Source organism: Nesoenas mayeri (genome assembly GCF_963082525.1).
Source record: "Nesoenas mayeri genome assembly, chromosome: 15".
Taxonomy (NCBI): domain Eukaryota; kingdom Metazoa; phylum Chordata; class Aves; order Columbiformes; family Columbidae; genus Nesoenas; species Nesoenas mayeri.
This window is the reverse complement of record NC_137559.1, coordinates 9,485,452-9,500,239: the sequence shown is the minus strand read 5'-3', so window position 1 is coordinate 9,500,239 and position 14,788 is coordinate 9,485,452. Positions and strand designations below refer to the sequence as shown.

At 50.1% G+C, this 14,788-nt stretch overlaps 1 protein-coding gene across 1 annotated transcript; it reads right to left on the bottom strand.

Annotated features, from left to right (window-relative positions):
* Positions 1–1,349: 1,349 nt before the first annotated feature.
* Positions 1,350–14,232, bottom strand: CCDC78 (coiled-coil domain containing 78; the record flags this gene model as incomplete). The annotated part of the gene is given in 17 exon segments (XM_080353900.1): positions 1,350–1,444; positions 1,447–1,489; positions 1,493–1,517; positions 1,649–1,749; positions 3,095–3,161; positions 4,814–4,857; positions 5,532–5,703; positions 6,256–6,467; positions 7,518–7,643; positions 8,082–8,160; positions 8,765–8,853; positions 9,532–9,582; positions 9,666–9,839; positions 13,042–13,221; positions 13,497–13,583; positions 13,792–13,920; positions 14,155–14,232. Coding segments are annotated over 17 exon segments (1,752 nt in total).
* Between the last annotated feature and the right edge of the window lie 556 nt (positions 14,233–14,788).

The following is a 14,788-nucleotide window of genomic DNA, read 5'->3' as shown; positions in this document are numbered from 1 at the left end:
GGCTCAGCTCAGGACAGCCGCAAGAAGGATGCTTGGCCAGGCTTTTTCCTGGAGATGCGCAGTGTGGTGATCCATCCAAAGAGTGGGCAGTTTGGGGAAGGCAAAAAAATCAAACTGAGAAATCTTGGAATTATCACAGGATTTAAGGGCTAAATTTCCAGTGCCTCTTTCTGCACATTTGCTACTTTAGTTAATTTTTCAAAATAAACATTCAGATGGCTCTTCCTTTGAGAGTTTTGCTTTGCCTTTGAGCCACAGGGTGCTCCTGGAACCAGAGCAGATGTGGCTCCTGGCCTCAGACTTTGTTTCACTGTCCCTTTGAAGGTGGCTCAGGAGGAAATGGTCCAGATCACCTCCTGCTGAACGATCAGTTTGGCCCTGCTCACCTTATATAACATTTCCACTCAAACACAGAGGGGGAAAAGAAAAGGTTTTCCCACATTTAAAAAGCAGCTTATCCCCTTTGTCTACCTTCTTAGACCAAAGTCTAGCTTGAACCAGCCCTGGTCTTATCTATTAGAAGCTGAGAAAGGAGCAAAGGCAGCAATGGGAACTTGTCCCTGCAGCCTAACAGTAAAAAGATGCCTGGGAACATGACCCTGTGTCCTGAGGCGTGATGTGCTTGGGGAACAGCAGAATTCCTACAGGCAAGGGGTCAGAGGATAGATGAGACGCAGTTGTCTCATCCCATTTTAGTACTGTTAATTTGAGACCGAGAACACCCACGTGGTTTCCCTCACTGTGCCTCCCAGCTCTCAGACAGGGACAGATACTTGCCATGGCCAGCCCACACAACAGAAAGCTCCTTCCTTTTGAATCCTGCTCTTTCCTCTGATCATGCTGCTTCTGAGAGCCGCAGGGAAGAGCTACGGTTTGTGGCTGACGGTCCTTCTGGCTCTGGGCAGGGAGGGAGTATTGGCGGCCCCAGCACTGAGCACGCGTGACACCTCGCTGCCATCGAGCTTCCTCAGCCGGAGGATCTCCTGCTTGTACCTGCAATGGGGAAGCAGCACCATTACTGCCTGCATGCTCGCAATCCCACAGATAACTCACACACACGAATGATAAATTTAAATGTACACTTCGCCTTGTGTTTGCTGCATGCTAAGGACACGCAGTGACAGTTAATTCAGACCAGCCAGATCAGGCACTGAGCCAGGCTGGGATCTGAGCCCCTGCAGTTATAAAATCACAGCCTTTTCCCAAGGAAGAGGTGTTTGTTGGCTCTGCCAGGTAACAGTACCAGCAACAAGCCCACTAGTCTGACTCGAGTTCACAGCTGAGCTGGCTGGCAAGTTATGGCAAGCGGAGTTGGGCCATTGATCAGGGGCTGCTGGAGGCTTTGGATTTTAGGCAACCCCTCTCTTAGCTTCCTCTAAAGGATGGGTGAGCACACAGGGAAGGAGGTGTGCAGCTGGGCAGGCCAGACACTGCTCTTCCTGCCCTGCAGAACGTGGCATGGTGGCAGCTGCCCACACAGCTGGACATGCTATGGAACATCAGCTGTGCCAGCAGCGCTGGGGGAAAGCAGCCACGAGGTCAGGTGATGGCAGCGTGGCAGGCATGGCAATGTCACTGGCAATTAGCCTGGGAGATAAACTCTGAGAATAAAGCAGAGAACACGTGAAGTGGGATGCTGCCATCTCACCTAGCAAGATGCTTATCAATGTATTCCTGCAGCTCCGACACCTGCTCCTCTGCCACCACCGCCCGAGTCAGCAGCTTGCTCCTCTCCCGTTCCAAATCCTCCTGGAGGAGCAAGGAAACATGGAGAAAACAGGGAACTCCGTGAGACAGGGCTGAAGTTGCTCAGTCCCTCTGCCAGGCAAGACCAACCACTTAGCCATCACTCAGCTCTAACACTCAGTGTTTGACTACAGAAGCAACCTGACATGCTCAGGGAAAGGAGCCTGGTGATGACAGCACAGTGTTCTACAGGTACCACCACTCTGGGGCATTGGCTGGGCAGACCAAGCAGCCTTCCCTGGCCAGAGCACAGGCACAGGGGCCAGGGCCACCCCAAGACAGGCAGGAACCCCTGCCTGCCAAGCCATCATTTACTCCCCAGAGGCCTTACAGACAACTGGCAGAGCAGTCGCTAGGTTTGGCACTGGGACATAGCAAGCTTTCTCACCTTTCCACTGGTGGTTTGTTGTGAAGGGAAATGACCTTCCGTTTTAGGTGAAAAAAAACCCACTTGTTTTTTGCATAGTGTTGCTGGGCAGTAGATCCTCATCCTACCCACATTCACTGCACAATCCTTGTGTCACTAGGAAGATCTGAGGTGCTTGACTGAGCTCAGCCCTGAGATGCACAGCAGAGCCAGGAGCAGGACCTGCTCCCAGTGCAGCACTCTGATATCTCAGCCACCACATCTCCCTTCTTTTGGCCACAAAGATACACACAATTTTGGTGTTTAGCTTTACATGACCAGAGAAGGGTGGAGCAGTTCCTCAGGATGGAGGAAGGCATGACATGGAAGCCAGCTGGTAGCACATCTACAGCCTTGTCTGCCACAGAAAGCTGAACCTCTGCTCTATGTGCAAAGCCCTTTTCCCATGGGCAGCAGTTGGCATGGTGGGGATCCCAGCACCAACCCAGCTCAGCCAAGCCAAACCCAGCGAGCACCACCATGGTTTCATGGGGCAGCAGTGTGGATGGAGAGAGCTGACCTCCCTGCTCTGGGACACCCTGTTCCACAGCGCGGTGCAAACATCCTTGCACCCAGAGGGAAGCAGGCTGGGAAGCTGAATCAGATGCAAAGTAGACTTGAAGGAGGTTGAATATGGACCTAGTTTGTTATACAGATACCTCAATCCTTGTCCTGAAACCAGGGAGGCATCAATAAGGTCCAGCAATGAGCAGCCATAAGGATGGCTCTCCTTTTATCAGCAGGGAAAGTACAGCCCCAATAGATCACTGGCCAGGGACCTGCTAGTGTCACTTGATGGGATGAGGCCAAAGCCACAGCAAGGCTCTGTAGAAATCTTCCCCAGCTCCAGCCTGGAGCAGTGTATTGGCCCCAGGTCAGTAGAGCTTTGACATATGGGTAAGGGTTAAGCTTTTATTCACATGCACTGTTCCAGTGCCCTACCTGGGTGGTGTGTGCGAACTCTCGGAGCTGCTTCCTGACCTCTGCCCAGCCCTCCTCATCCAGCTGCCTAGGAGAGAAAAGCAGATTTTGATCATGCCCAGACATTCAAATCCAGCCTATCTGCAGGTCACACAGCTCTGTTCAGGGGCTGGGCATAACTTGTGTCCATCAGACCATAAACCCCAGAGCTCTTAACTCTCCCAATGCCCCGAACTTCTTCAGGGTATGCGGTGCCATCCCTGTGCCCATGTACGAGAGTCACAGCCCTTCTGCCAGCCTGGGATTCCCCACTGCACCGGCTGAGCTTGTTCCAAATTCACATCAACACCCACACATCAGAGGACTCTGTGCAGAAAGAGTCCTGAACCTGACACTGCAGGACTGAATTTGATTGTAATAGAGAGTGATCAATGCCAAATGCTGGGGTTTTTCATGTTTCAGAGCACAAACCCACCCGTTCTGGTCGCTGAGCGCGATAGGTGAGCTGTCTGTGCAGCCCAGCCGTGGGAAAGTTCTTCCTATTCTGTCCCAGTCTGAATAAGCAAAATACAGGTCACATCTGATGCTCGGGGAATTTGGGTTGTATGAAGGGAGGAATGCATTGTGCTCAAGAGCTGCTCCGCTGTGGCTGCCAGAGTTCCCTCTGGCGGCTGCAACCTCCCAGCCCAGGCACACGGGAAACCGCGGCCGAGATTTCATGGGAGCAGAAGCAAAGAGAACAATAAACAGTGAAGCCACACAGCTGATAAAGACGAGAAGCAGCAGGAGCTATAGCTGAAGTGCTGCAGTAACACCAGGCCTCCTGTCTCTAGCTAGAGGAACAAGGTAACAGCATGGATAAACCCATCAGCACACAGAAAACAAGTATTTGAAGCATGCAGTCTCTTGGCAGCTAAAAAAATAAAACTTTAACAACAAAATGAATCCCTAAAATTTAGGTTTTGGGCTTTCTGTGCTTGCTCCTGTGGTGAGTCTGACAAAATTAATGCATCTATGCAAAAACTACTACTTCTTTTCAGTGTAGAAAACATAGCAGGGCCTGGTTAAGGCTCAAGACACTCCTCTGGAGCCCAGTGGCTCAGGCACTGACTGACTCCTCAGTCCTGGCATCCAGTTAATTAACTACCTGAGGTGTTTTCTAGGCCACCACATTTTAAAAGGATGAAAAATCTCAGCTCTGATTTCCCCTATACTTTGTTCCACCTCTCCACAGCTATAGCTGATAGAGTTTCAACAGAATAATGGGACAGGGGGAAGAGACATAAAAAATGAGCAAATAAAGTGCATGTCAGGAAGCCATGGAGGTATCGGTACAGAGTCACCTAAGGGTTCCAGCCCAGCTTCTGTGTTGGGAAAGAGGAGAAACAAGACCTTCCCAAACTGGTGGTGGTTCACTTGCCTTTCTCAGGTTGTGCTCCACCAAAGCACTCAGGCGTATGCTGAACTTCAGCTTCTAAGGAGATCAGCGAGACTAAAAACATGATTAAATCAAACATGTGCTTAAGAGCTTTCTTGGATCAAGGCCCAAATGACCAACTCATTTCACCGCAGGAAACGCTGCACTGAGACGACAGCTGGCTTTTCTTCTCCGATGAGTCCCTATGAGCTCGCTTTCTCCCTATTTATTACTGTCTCCAAGTAAAGCAGAAAAGACCCCTCAATCCACACAGTAAGGATTATTCATAATTATGACTATCCTGAGAAACGAACAGCACTTACTGCTCAGGAGACAGCGGAAAACCAGGGGTTTCTTTCAGTCTTTTCTGAAGGCAAAGGAAGAACAGTATTTCTGTAAGCATTAAACCACCATAATCTCACCACAGTCCCTGCCACTTTCTTCAACAGTAGCACGAAGTATCCCAGCACTCTAACAGCCACCAGTGCCCTGGCAATGAAACTATGTGCAGGACAGTCTTAAGGTTTAGCTTTCCTATCCTCTGAATTTTTAAATAAATGTATCTTGGGCAAATCAAGAGACACATCTCTGCCCAGGCAGAACCAGTAGGAGGATGCAGAGCTGACTGGCATGTTTCTTCTGAGTGTGGTCTCCTGCTCCCTCAGCTATTTGTGCTGAGGCAAAGGCATTCAAGAACAGAAAGCCCCATCCTACCCTCCCTTACTTGCTGCTTCTTTCAGCAGTGAGTCTGCTAGCCCGGCGGCTTTCCCATAACATCTGCTATTCCTCATCCGCCCAGAGCTCAGAGACCCCAATCTATGGGGCTGTCCAGCCTCTTGGATCTAACTGCAACTCGCACCTATGCAGGACGGTTGAAATGATGAGGGGAATGCTTGGACATCTTGTCTCTTCCCAAAATGAGAAGAGACACAACAAATCTCCAGGGAATGCCTGAGGAAGGGGCTGAATCTATCATTTCTGAGACTCTCCCCACCACCCCCCAGTTTCACCCCCACAGAAAGCCAGCAGCCCTGCCACCACCTTCTGCAATTCATGCAGCTGCATCTCCAGTTTTGCTTTATCCTCCCGTAGCCGGTTTAGCTCCTGGGTTGTGTTTGTCAGTAGCTCTGGGTCTGTGATGGCAAAGTGCAGCTCAGCAGGGCCACAGTCCATAGCGCTGCTTCCCAAGGACCGGATCTGCTCTCGCTGGAGCCTGTAACATGCCAGAGAGGTTAGACCCTGGTAGCTTTCGTCGGGTAACAGCACTGAACGTTGCTGCGGCTGATGGAGGTACTGTTCGCTTGGGACATGCTGGTTTCTGGTCACCTGCAAAGGATAAGTGGGAGAGCCCAGCGGTACACACAATATTCCTGGGAGTGTTTCTGAGGGGAGCTCATCCTAGAGCTATTTGTGGCTTTTATGCCACAAGAATTTCTGCTGCTTCCCACAGCCCAAGCTGCTGAGAGAGCAGAGCTGAGAGGACTGCAGAGACAGCCTGGGAGGCAGGAGTTATTTGTGGTACCTCTGCATTTCTACATCATCCAGTGTGGAATCAATCTTTCACTCTAAATTTTACACAGGAGAAATGTATGTGCAAAGCAGCTCCAAAGTGTCCAGAGCACCCCGATACTCCTGGCTTGTCAAGAGCAGGGAGATAAACATGCATTCCAGATCCTCTGCTCCGCTTGGGACCCCCCTCTCGGCCATGGGGCTGGGTGCTACAGGGCACTTCCACGAGGTAGCCCAGACCCTGGCTTTGCCCTACCTGTAAGCAATCAGCAGGTTCTCATGCTTCTTGACCAAGTTCTTCATGCGTTTCTTGTAGCCACGTGCCGCTCCAGCTAGCTGCTCTTCCCGAGACTTGTAGGAAGCCCTGATGTCCTTCAGCATGTTGTCCACAAAACGCTTCATGTGAACATGATCACCTGGGGCTTTGCTGGGCCCTGTTACGTTGCTGGATTTGCTGTCCACATAGTCCTTTAAATGTACAGAGAAAGAAATTGAGGTGATCAAGTCATTTCCAAAGGCATGTATTGTGTTTCCCACAAAGAAGGTCCTGGTGTATTTGTGGTAACAGCAGATAGAATAGGGAATATCTTACATTTTCTAAAAGAAGGAAAGTCTAATTAACTTCCATCATGCCCCTTCCAGACAGGGGTGGCATCTGTACTGTATCAGTGACCCACCCAGGGAAACATGAGTTGACATCGGGAGTTACCATCTCTAGTCCTGTATTCTTTTGACCATGCCCCGCTCTCTCTGTTAGCTAGGAGATGTTTCAACATTGCTCTGTTAGAAATTAAACTATTCTTAATAGCAAAAATTGCTTTGCTTAGTCTCCTGATCACCACACCATGTTCTTTGGTACCAGCTTTCTACCAGCACAGAAGCTCTTGCCAAAACTTGCTTACTGCTACCCAAGGAGGCAGAAAGAATTCCTTCCCATCTCACTGCGCAGTATAATCAGGTATCCACGTCTGCACCTGCCTTGTGCAGAGCCCTCACCACGCTCTGGGGGCCCTGCTTGCACCAAAGGTGCTTGTTCCCAGAGTAGGTCCCAGGCACCCGTGTTACACAGCTCTGTAGCAGACCATGGGGCTGGCACAGCTCCCTGCAGGGACAGCAGCAGAGTCACCATGGAGGCGGTGACAAAGACAGCCAGAAGTGGCATCGCCTGGCCTGCCAAGGGAAGTTGTCAGGGCAATGGAAATTAAAAGCCAACTGGAAGGCAGCCATTGTAAATAAGAGTATCTTTCAATCCAAGTAATTTGATCAAGAAAGAAAGTCTCAACGGAAACTCACAGACCCTTTAGCGTGGCCATACAGGAAAGCTGGACGAGGAGGGGGGCTGGTATCTCCCCTCCAAGAGTTCCCTTCCAGCTACAAGCATGGCTCCCCAAGCCCCACTGCCCGCTCTGCTCCACTCCCCACCAAGGCAGGGAAACAGTAGCAGCCTGCAAGAAGTAGGCAGTGAGAATGGAGAGAGCTCCCCAGGCCAGGAGAGCCCCTGGGGCTGGGGGTACCCACCGCCACGTCCTTGAGGTACTGCGTGAGCCGGGAGCGATATTCCTCATTCAGAGTCTTCAGCCGGAGCTGCAGCTGGGAGTTCTCCGCCTCCACCTCTTGGAGCTGGCTCTGGGAGGTGAGCAGCACCTGGGCACAGCAAACACATGCACTGCAGCTCCAAAGGAGTTGGGGACTTCATTTCCAGATATTCAGCTTCACTAGAGCTAGGAAGGTCCTGGGTTTTCACAGAAGCCCACTGGAAATGTTTATAGTCCCTATTCCCCTGATACTTTCTGTCATTTGCAATCCTCACCCTGGTGATTTTACCAACTTTCTAAATATCAATGAACAAAATTCCTCCCACCACCTGTGGCAAGCAGCACCTTCCACCATGTGCATCACACTCCTGGAGAAGGAAATTGCACCTTGGTGTGACAAAGTCCCTGGAGAGGGAGACATGTTAGAATATCTCCATACGACACATCCACCCCCTGCTAGCTCCGGGAGAGGTGGATGGCACCTAGGAGGAGTGGAGTAGCAGGGGCAGCCCTCGGTTCCGGGGGCTGGAAGGGAGCATGCCCTCACCGCTGACTGCTCCGCCAGCTTCCGCTGCGTGTCCCCAATCACTCCCTTCGCCTCCTGCAGCTCCTTCCCCATTGTGATCCTGGGCACACAGAAAGAAGGTGTATTTGTGTTAAACCCCCAAACTTCTCTGTAGCTCCAATACAGCCAGCTTGGAGAAGGAAATCACTATGGGGTGACAGAAATGTCACAGAGGCAGCTACCAGCCCCCAGATGTGTGCCAACCAGCAGCCCCAGAGCTCTCACAACCAAAGGTGAATGTCCTCCCCAGTAGGAGGATCTAGTTCTGCAGTATCTCTGCTGTGGCAGACTTTGCCAGGACACCAACCCAAATCTAGCCTACTGATGGAAGAACCGCTGTGGGAGTACAGGCTGGGGCTGGATTCACCTCTGGGCTATCACACATTTGTTCTGTGTGCCACAGAAGGTGAATTTTCAGAGGTGTGTAGGCAAGTCAGGTACCTAAACACCACTGACTTCTAAGCACACAGCTGATTCTCTTAAGAGCCTTGAGAATATCGGGTTTTTCTTCTGGGCCTCACTTATTCCAAGGATGAACCATCTTTTTCTACCCTGTACCCCACCAAGGCAGGCTGCCTCCTCTCCTGTGCCCAAGGATCAAATTCAGCTGTAACGAGCTCCACAAATGCCCAGTCAAATAGAAGGACATGCCCTCAAACACTCACACTCTCTCTTCCAGCTTCTGCTGCTGCAAATCATAGGTTTCCTTCAGTTTCTCAAGCTCCACTTTTATGTGATCCTGGTTTCCAAGCAACTGAGGGACAAAGGAAGAGGAAGATTAGACAGAGGGCTGAGCTAAGCAGAGGGATTCATGAGTGGGGAACAAGTGAGGAGAGTCTCCAGCTGAGCACAAGGACAGCTGACCAGTGACATACTGTGGAAAAGACAGGTTTAACTGGAAGTGACCAGTGCCCTGTAGCACACCAGAAGCAGCGTGTGCTCTGGATATAGGGCACATGGAGGTGCACACGTGTTGTTCCCCCGAGGGAGAGTCTCACTCTGAGTGTCAGAGTGTCAGCAGCAGCTGGTGGCAGAGCCCAAGCTGGTGTTGCATGGGCTGCAGATGGGAAGGAGGCAGGGAGCACCTCAGTGTTCTCAGTTTTGGGAGCTGTATTTCTCAAGTATCAGCAAGAAGAAAATAAGCATGTGTCCTTGTGTCCTCTGTACTTCTTGGCTTTTAAACTCCTGCCTCTGTTCACCCAGGGGCACGGACTGAGGAAACCACAGCTGCCTTCTCTCAGGCTTTGCCTGCACAAGAGCTGGAGTTATTCTAGTTTCATTTTTCAACTGCAAAGATTAAAGAAAATTTAAAATAAATCAAGGCACCAGCTTATCCACAAAATTCAAGTCAGCACCAGGAGGTGTCAGCCACACTTGGAATAAATTCCCCACTCTGCTTCCACAAAGATTCAGGAGCAGACCCCCTCCCCACGTTTCTCTCCAGCTTTTGTTGCTTGTGTTTGGAGGTAACTACATCTTCTGCCTGGTTTTAGTAAGAGGCAGAAGAAGGTGCCTGTTAGACCTCTGTTCTCCAAGGAGCCAGCAACAGGGCAGAGAGGTCCTTACCTTCACCTTCTGAGCTGAGAGATGACGCACCATGCCTCGCACTCTTTCCAGCTCAGCAGAGGATTCATCGGCCACGGTGGGGGAGTGGTGCTGGTTGCTCTCTGTGCAGGGAAGGGTGCTCCTGGCATTGGCCAGGTTGAGCAGCTCTAGGCTGAGCTCTTCCTTCTTCATGACCTGCCGGGTCAAACAAGAAGGAAAGAGCTTCTGAAATCCTGCCTCTTCAGCTCCACGTGCTGCCTATTCAGCACATAACCACTGCTCTTGCTGTGTACACAAGGTGGGCACTCACATCCCCTTCTAAAAGCAAGTTTTATTTTTAGTTCTCTCTCATATGGCCAAAGATATCAGTGATTTTCTAATTCCCATGGAAATCATAGAATCATTTTGGTTGGAAAAGATCTTTAAGATCAAGTCCAACTGTTACAAATGCAGGGTGAGTATCATCACGACACATCATCATTCACATGTAATCTTACTCACTCTGCTCATCTCACTCTTGCATTCAGATACAGATCCTGGTGCCAGTCCAGCCCTGGGCACGGCTCTGTCACTACCTCTGCGTCCTGAGCTCCAGCCTCCCTCCTCACTCCAACCCTGTACCCTCCGCACAGCTCCCCAACACTTCAGGCATGTCTTTCCCCATACAATGGCTTTGAACAGTGCTGGACTCCATAATGTAAGAGAAGGGCCAGATCTCCATCCATCTAGGCTGACGCCACCCAGATAATTCCAGTTCTGTTTGAACGCATCCCTCCAGCAGCAGCCAGCCCACAGCATGGTGTAGGCAGCAAGATTCAAAGCAGTGCTGGTGTGAATGTGACACATTTCCAAAAGATAAAGAGGATCTGAATGAGAAAGACTCCGTTACAGGTGATCTGGAAGGAACACTGGGGGAATTCATGTCTCACGGGAGGGTTTCTATGTAGATAACAAAGCTTTGATGGGGTTTATGACTGGGGACAAGCTTGAGTAATTGTTACCATGGCAGTGAATCAGGAGGATGGGAGGCAGAGGTCATCTGAGTCATCTGTGGAGAGAATAGCTTATCAAAAGATAGCACAGGGTGGGCTGAGGGAGAGAGGAGAGGAGAAAAGAGGCTGACAAAGAGGTGAGATATACAGCTGTGAAAACTGACAGCTACGCAGAGACAGGCTGCTTGTTCTCCAACCAAAAACGATCCATCTGCAGCTGTCAGCCCTGACAATTTGATCAGAGGGGGTCACACAAGCACAGAAGTACCAGCTTAACGAAAGAAAGAGGCAGTCCCAGGTTTGCTATGGGTTTCACTGCCTCCCCTGTGCTCCCAAGCCTGGCCCAGCTCCAGGGAAAACCCCGGCATGGAACTGGTTCACAGGCACTTGGGTTCCCTCCGATGGCCTCACTTCCTACTGCTGATGCAGACGACGTAAACCCACTGAACAAAAGAGGAGGAGGAAACAGAGAGTCGAGGAAAGGTCAGAGTCTCGCAAAGGAAGAATTTACAGCAAGTTAGAAAACAGGCACAAAGTGCCTGACTGGCATCTTCTGGAAGGCACTTCCCCAGGGACGTGCAAGGCCAGCTCTGCCGCGCTCCTTCGCTGGGGACAGACACAGGGCGATGTGTGAATTGAGCCGGACAATGGGGGCCACGACAATTCAGCAGCTCTAACTGTTCCCGGACAAGGGACCGTGAATGAGCTTGCCGAGCTGCTTCTGCGCCAAGCAGCCATGACAACATATTGGCAAGGTCACAAGTAGCACTTGTAATTGGGAATGTGTAAAAGGTTCATTGTCTCCTCCGAAAGAGCACTGGGGAAGGGGAGGGGGCAGAACCACAGGCTGCTTTTCCCATTTCCTTTGGGAAAGTCCACACTGGGAAAATAATGAGCAAGAGGCCCATGCCGTGACAAGTCCCAGCCTGCCAAGTTGGAGCCTCTTTTGCTTCAGGCAAGGATACTCAGTAGTTGGAGCCAAGAAACTGGGGTAAAATCCTCAGCCTATGAATTACAACATAGCAGTTCACCTTTGACTTCTGGACCCTGCTCCACTATTTCTTCAGGATTCTATCTGGACACATAAATGAATCCATGTGCTTTCACTCTCTGAGACACCCATGTAGAAACAGGGTGTTATTACCAACAACCTGTTAAACCCACCATTTAGAGGTGTCAGCCACCTGAAAATCCCATTTTTGACTAACACATTACACCCCCTTGGGGACAAGAAGCAAGGAGAATTGCTGAATGCCAAGCTGTTTCTCCGCAGTCGGGCAGCGCCGTGTCTCAGCAGCGTGCTGCCTTGCCGACAATCGGCTGCACGAGCTCTGCCTCGTGCTCCCGCAGGACGATAGGGGGGGTTCACACCCCTGCAAGCAGCTGAGCTTGCCTCCTCCTAACAAATTTCCATCTTTCAGCTTACAGGAGACACATGATAGCTTCACAAGAGTCACCAACTCACATATTTGCAACAGGATGATCACAACCTCCTATCCTCCTCTACTGGAGCTCTACAGACAATGGCTTACCATAAAGTCAGACTGGACACTGCCTAAACCAACATGCCTGGTCCCAGTCTCACATCTTCCCCTCACAGTTTTGCACAGGGCTGGCATGGTAAACCAGGTCATTTGGCTGAACCAGTGAAACTATCTGCCAGGGGAGGGAGACTGGAAAGTGTCAGTTATCTGATCCAATTCAAAAAGAAGAAGAAATGGGAGGGGGGAGAGGGAGGGAAGAGAGGAAGGTCTATTGAAGTAGCTATTCTTGCCAAAGAAATACACAAATCTGGGCCCAAAAGACTTTAGTTAATCATCACTAAGCTAAGAGTCACCAGGAAATTCTCTGTACTTTAAGGGACAAGCAGCAGCTTGCTTACATTTAGTGTTTTTATAAATTTGCCAACCTGAAAAATTCCAGGCCTCTTCCTACTAACATAAGAAATGAGAAAAACTACAATCAGTTCACGTGCAGCCTGCACAAGCCATGCAGAAAAAAGGGAAACAAAGCGTGCTGGCAGTCAAGAGGGACCTGCAGCGTGCACTCAGACCAGCCCCGCAGTGACCTCTTCGTTACTGGTGGTGATGGGGATCTGGGAAGGCATGAAAAGAGAAAGACTCTGACAGCGGGGTGCCCAAAAGAGCATGGCACGCAGGTCAGCAGTGTTCCTGCTGAACAGAGCAGGTTCTGCAAGCTCTGCTAGAAGGTGACCATGTTACATGAAATCCCTGGGCCCTGAAAACAAAACCATGCCTAAGCGACACCATCTCACAGCTGACAAACCTTACTGGACCTGAGTTGTGACATGGATATGCAACCCCAAGCCAGACAAGCTGGCTGCAGATCAGGTCACGGGGAGACGGAGTCGAGAACACCAAAGCAAACACTACAACCTGTCTTACCTCCTGCTCCAGTTCCTTGCCTAGGGCCAGGTAATTGCTTTTCAAAATGATGTACTCATCCGACAGCTCCTTCCAACTGCTCTCCAGAGTGTGCAGGCGCTCCTGTAAGGCATCCCGCTCCCCAGTGACTTTCTCGCTGCAGAGCTCCAGCTCCAGCACACGGTTCTCCAGGGCCAGGATCTGCAGAGGGCAGGCAGCAGAATTAGACTGTGGCAGAGACCAGCAGCGTTCACAGGGCATTTATTTGACTGAACAGGTTCTGATATGCTATGACTTAGAGAGAGATGAGTTTCACATGAGTTTCATGGTATTTGCGGTGTCGAAGGGGAATTCATTGCTCTGGCTAAAGCCATGAGCGTGCACCAAGCAAAGCAAAGACTGATGAACAATGAACTGTGGTTCTGGATAAAGGCATTATCAGAGATGAAGCAGCTCTACTTCAGACTTTTGGATACCATATTTTTCAGTTTGAAGTTCTCCGTCTGATACTGCTCCTTCATTTTGTTTGTCTCGATCTGGAGATCAACAAGGTCTTTGGAAATCTAGGAGATAGAAAAGACATTTTAAAGGCCATGGACCAATTCTGAGACCAACATACTGTTTCAACAGGTCACACTAGAGAATGTGATCCCAGAACACACACCCCTTAGAAAGAGACCACATTTCCCACCAGATTTTCCACTGCAGACCTACTGGCCTCACGTAGCTTTGCAGCTCAGTTCTCTCCAACTCCTCAAGTATTTGTTTTACCTTCAGTTTTTCCTTTTCACTGAAGACCATTCCAGCTGACAAATCTGTTTTGGAGCCAGCTGGTTTCCCCATCCTCTCCTGCAGGTCTCCAAGCCCGTACAGCCTCTCATTCCCATCTTGCAGCTGCATCTAGAGACACAACACAGCTCCAGCAGATACCAGCCAGTGGAGACCTCCTCTCACCCATGCTATCATCCCACCACAATGCAGGCAGAAGGGAAGAACACAGCATAACCAGCTTTTCAGAGCCTGAACAGATTGTACATGGGATTTTCAGCTGCCATTTTCCTCCTGCAATTAGGATTTGGTTTGCAGAGTGCTGGTTCCATGACCCAGGAAGGGGTTGCAGACCTTCATACTTACATTTTCGTGAGCAAGATGCTGCACATGCTCTGTCAGAGTACATACGTTCTCCTTCTCTGCAACACTTGCAAAATCCATGCGCTCAAAGGTCAGAATCTTTGCACGGTATCAGTCCGGCCGCAACTGAAGAGCAAAGGAAGGATCTCTATGGGAGCAACTCTTCCCTTGAGGTAGGGCACAAGCAATGTTGCTAACAACTTTGGTTACTAGCAGGTGCAGCACCCACCTTAAGGTGGAGCCAATTATTAAGGCCACCCCAGGAAAAAAAATGATGCTTGTCAGGAGGTTTCCATATTTCTAAGACAGCACACAGCAGATACTGAAACAAGCAGCTTAGCAGACACCCCCAGTGAAGGAATATTACCAGCTAGGAGGTACCACTCTGTTTATATCACAGACCATTCCCCAAACCCTGCTGTAGGGATGGCCTTCATCTCTATTGCAGGGATCTTTCAAGAATTTCAGATCAGATTAATCAATTAATTAATCCATTAATCCAAACATCTGCTGCAAGACCCTCCAGTAACATCTAACATCAGCTTTCCTCAGGGCAGTTTTCTCTTGACATCTATAGTCCTTGTGTCTCCTGTGTCCAAAGGGTAAGAGGATCTTTGAGCTATGACCAAGCTGCAGC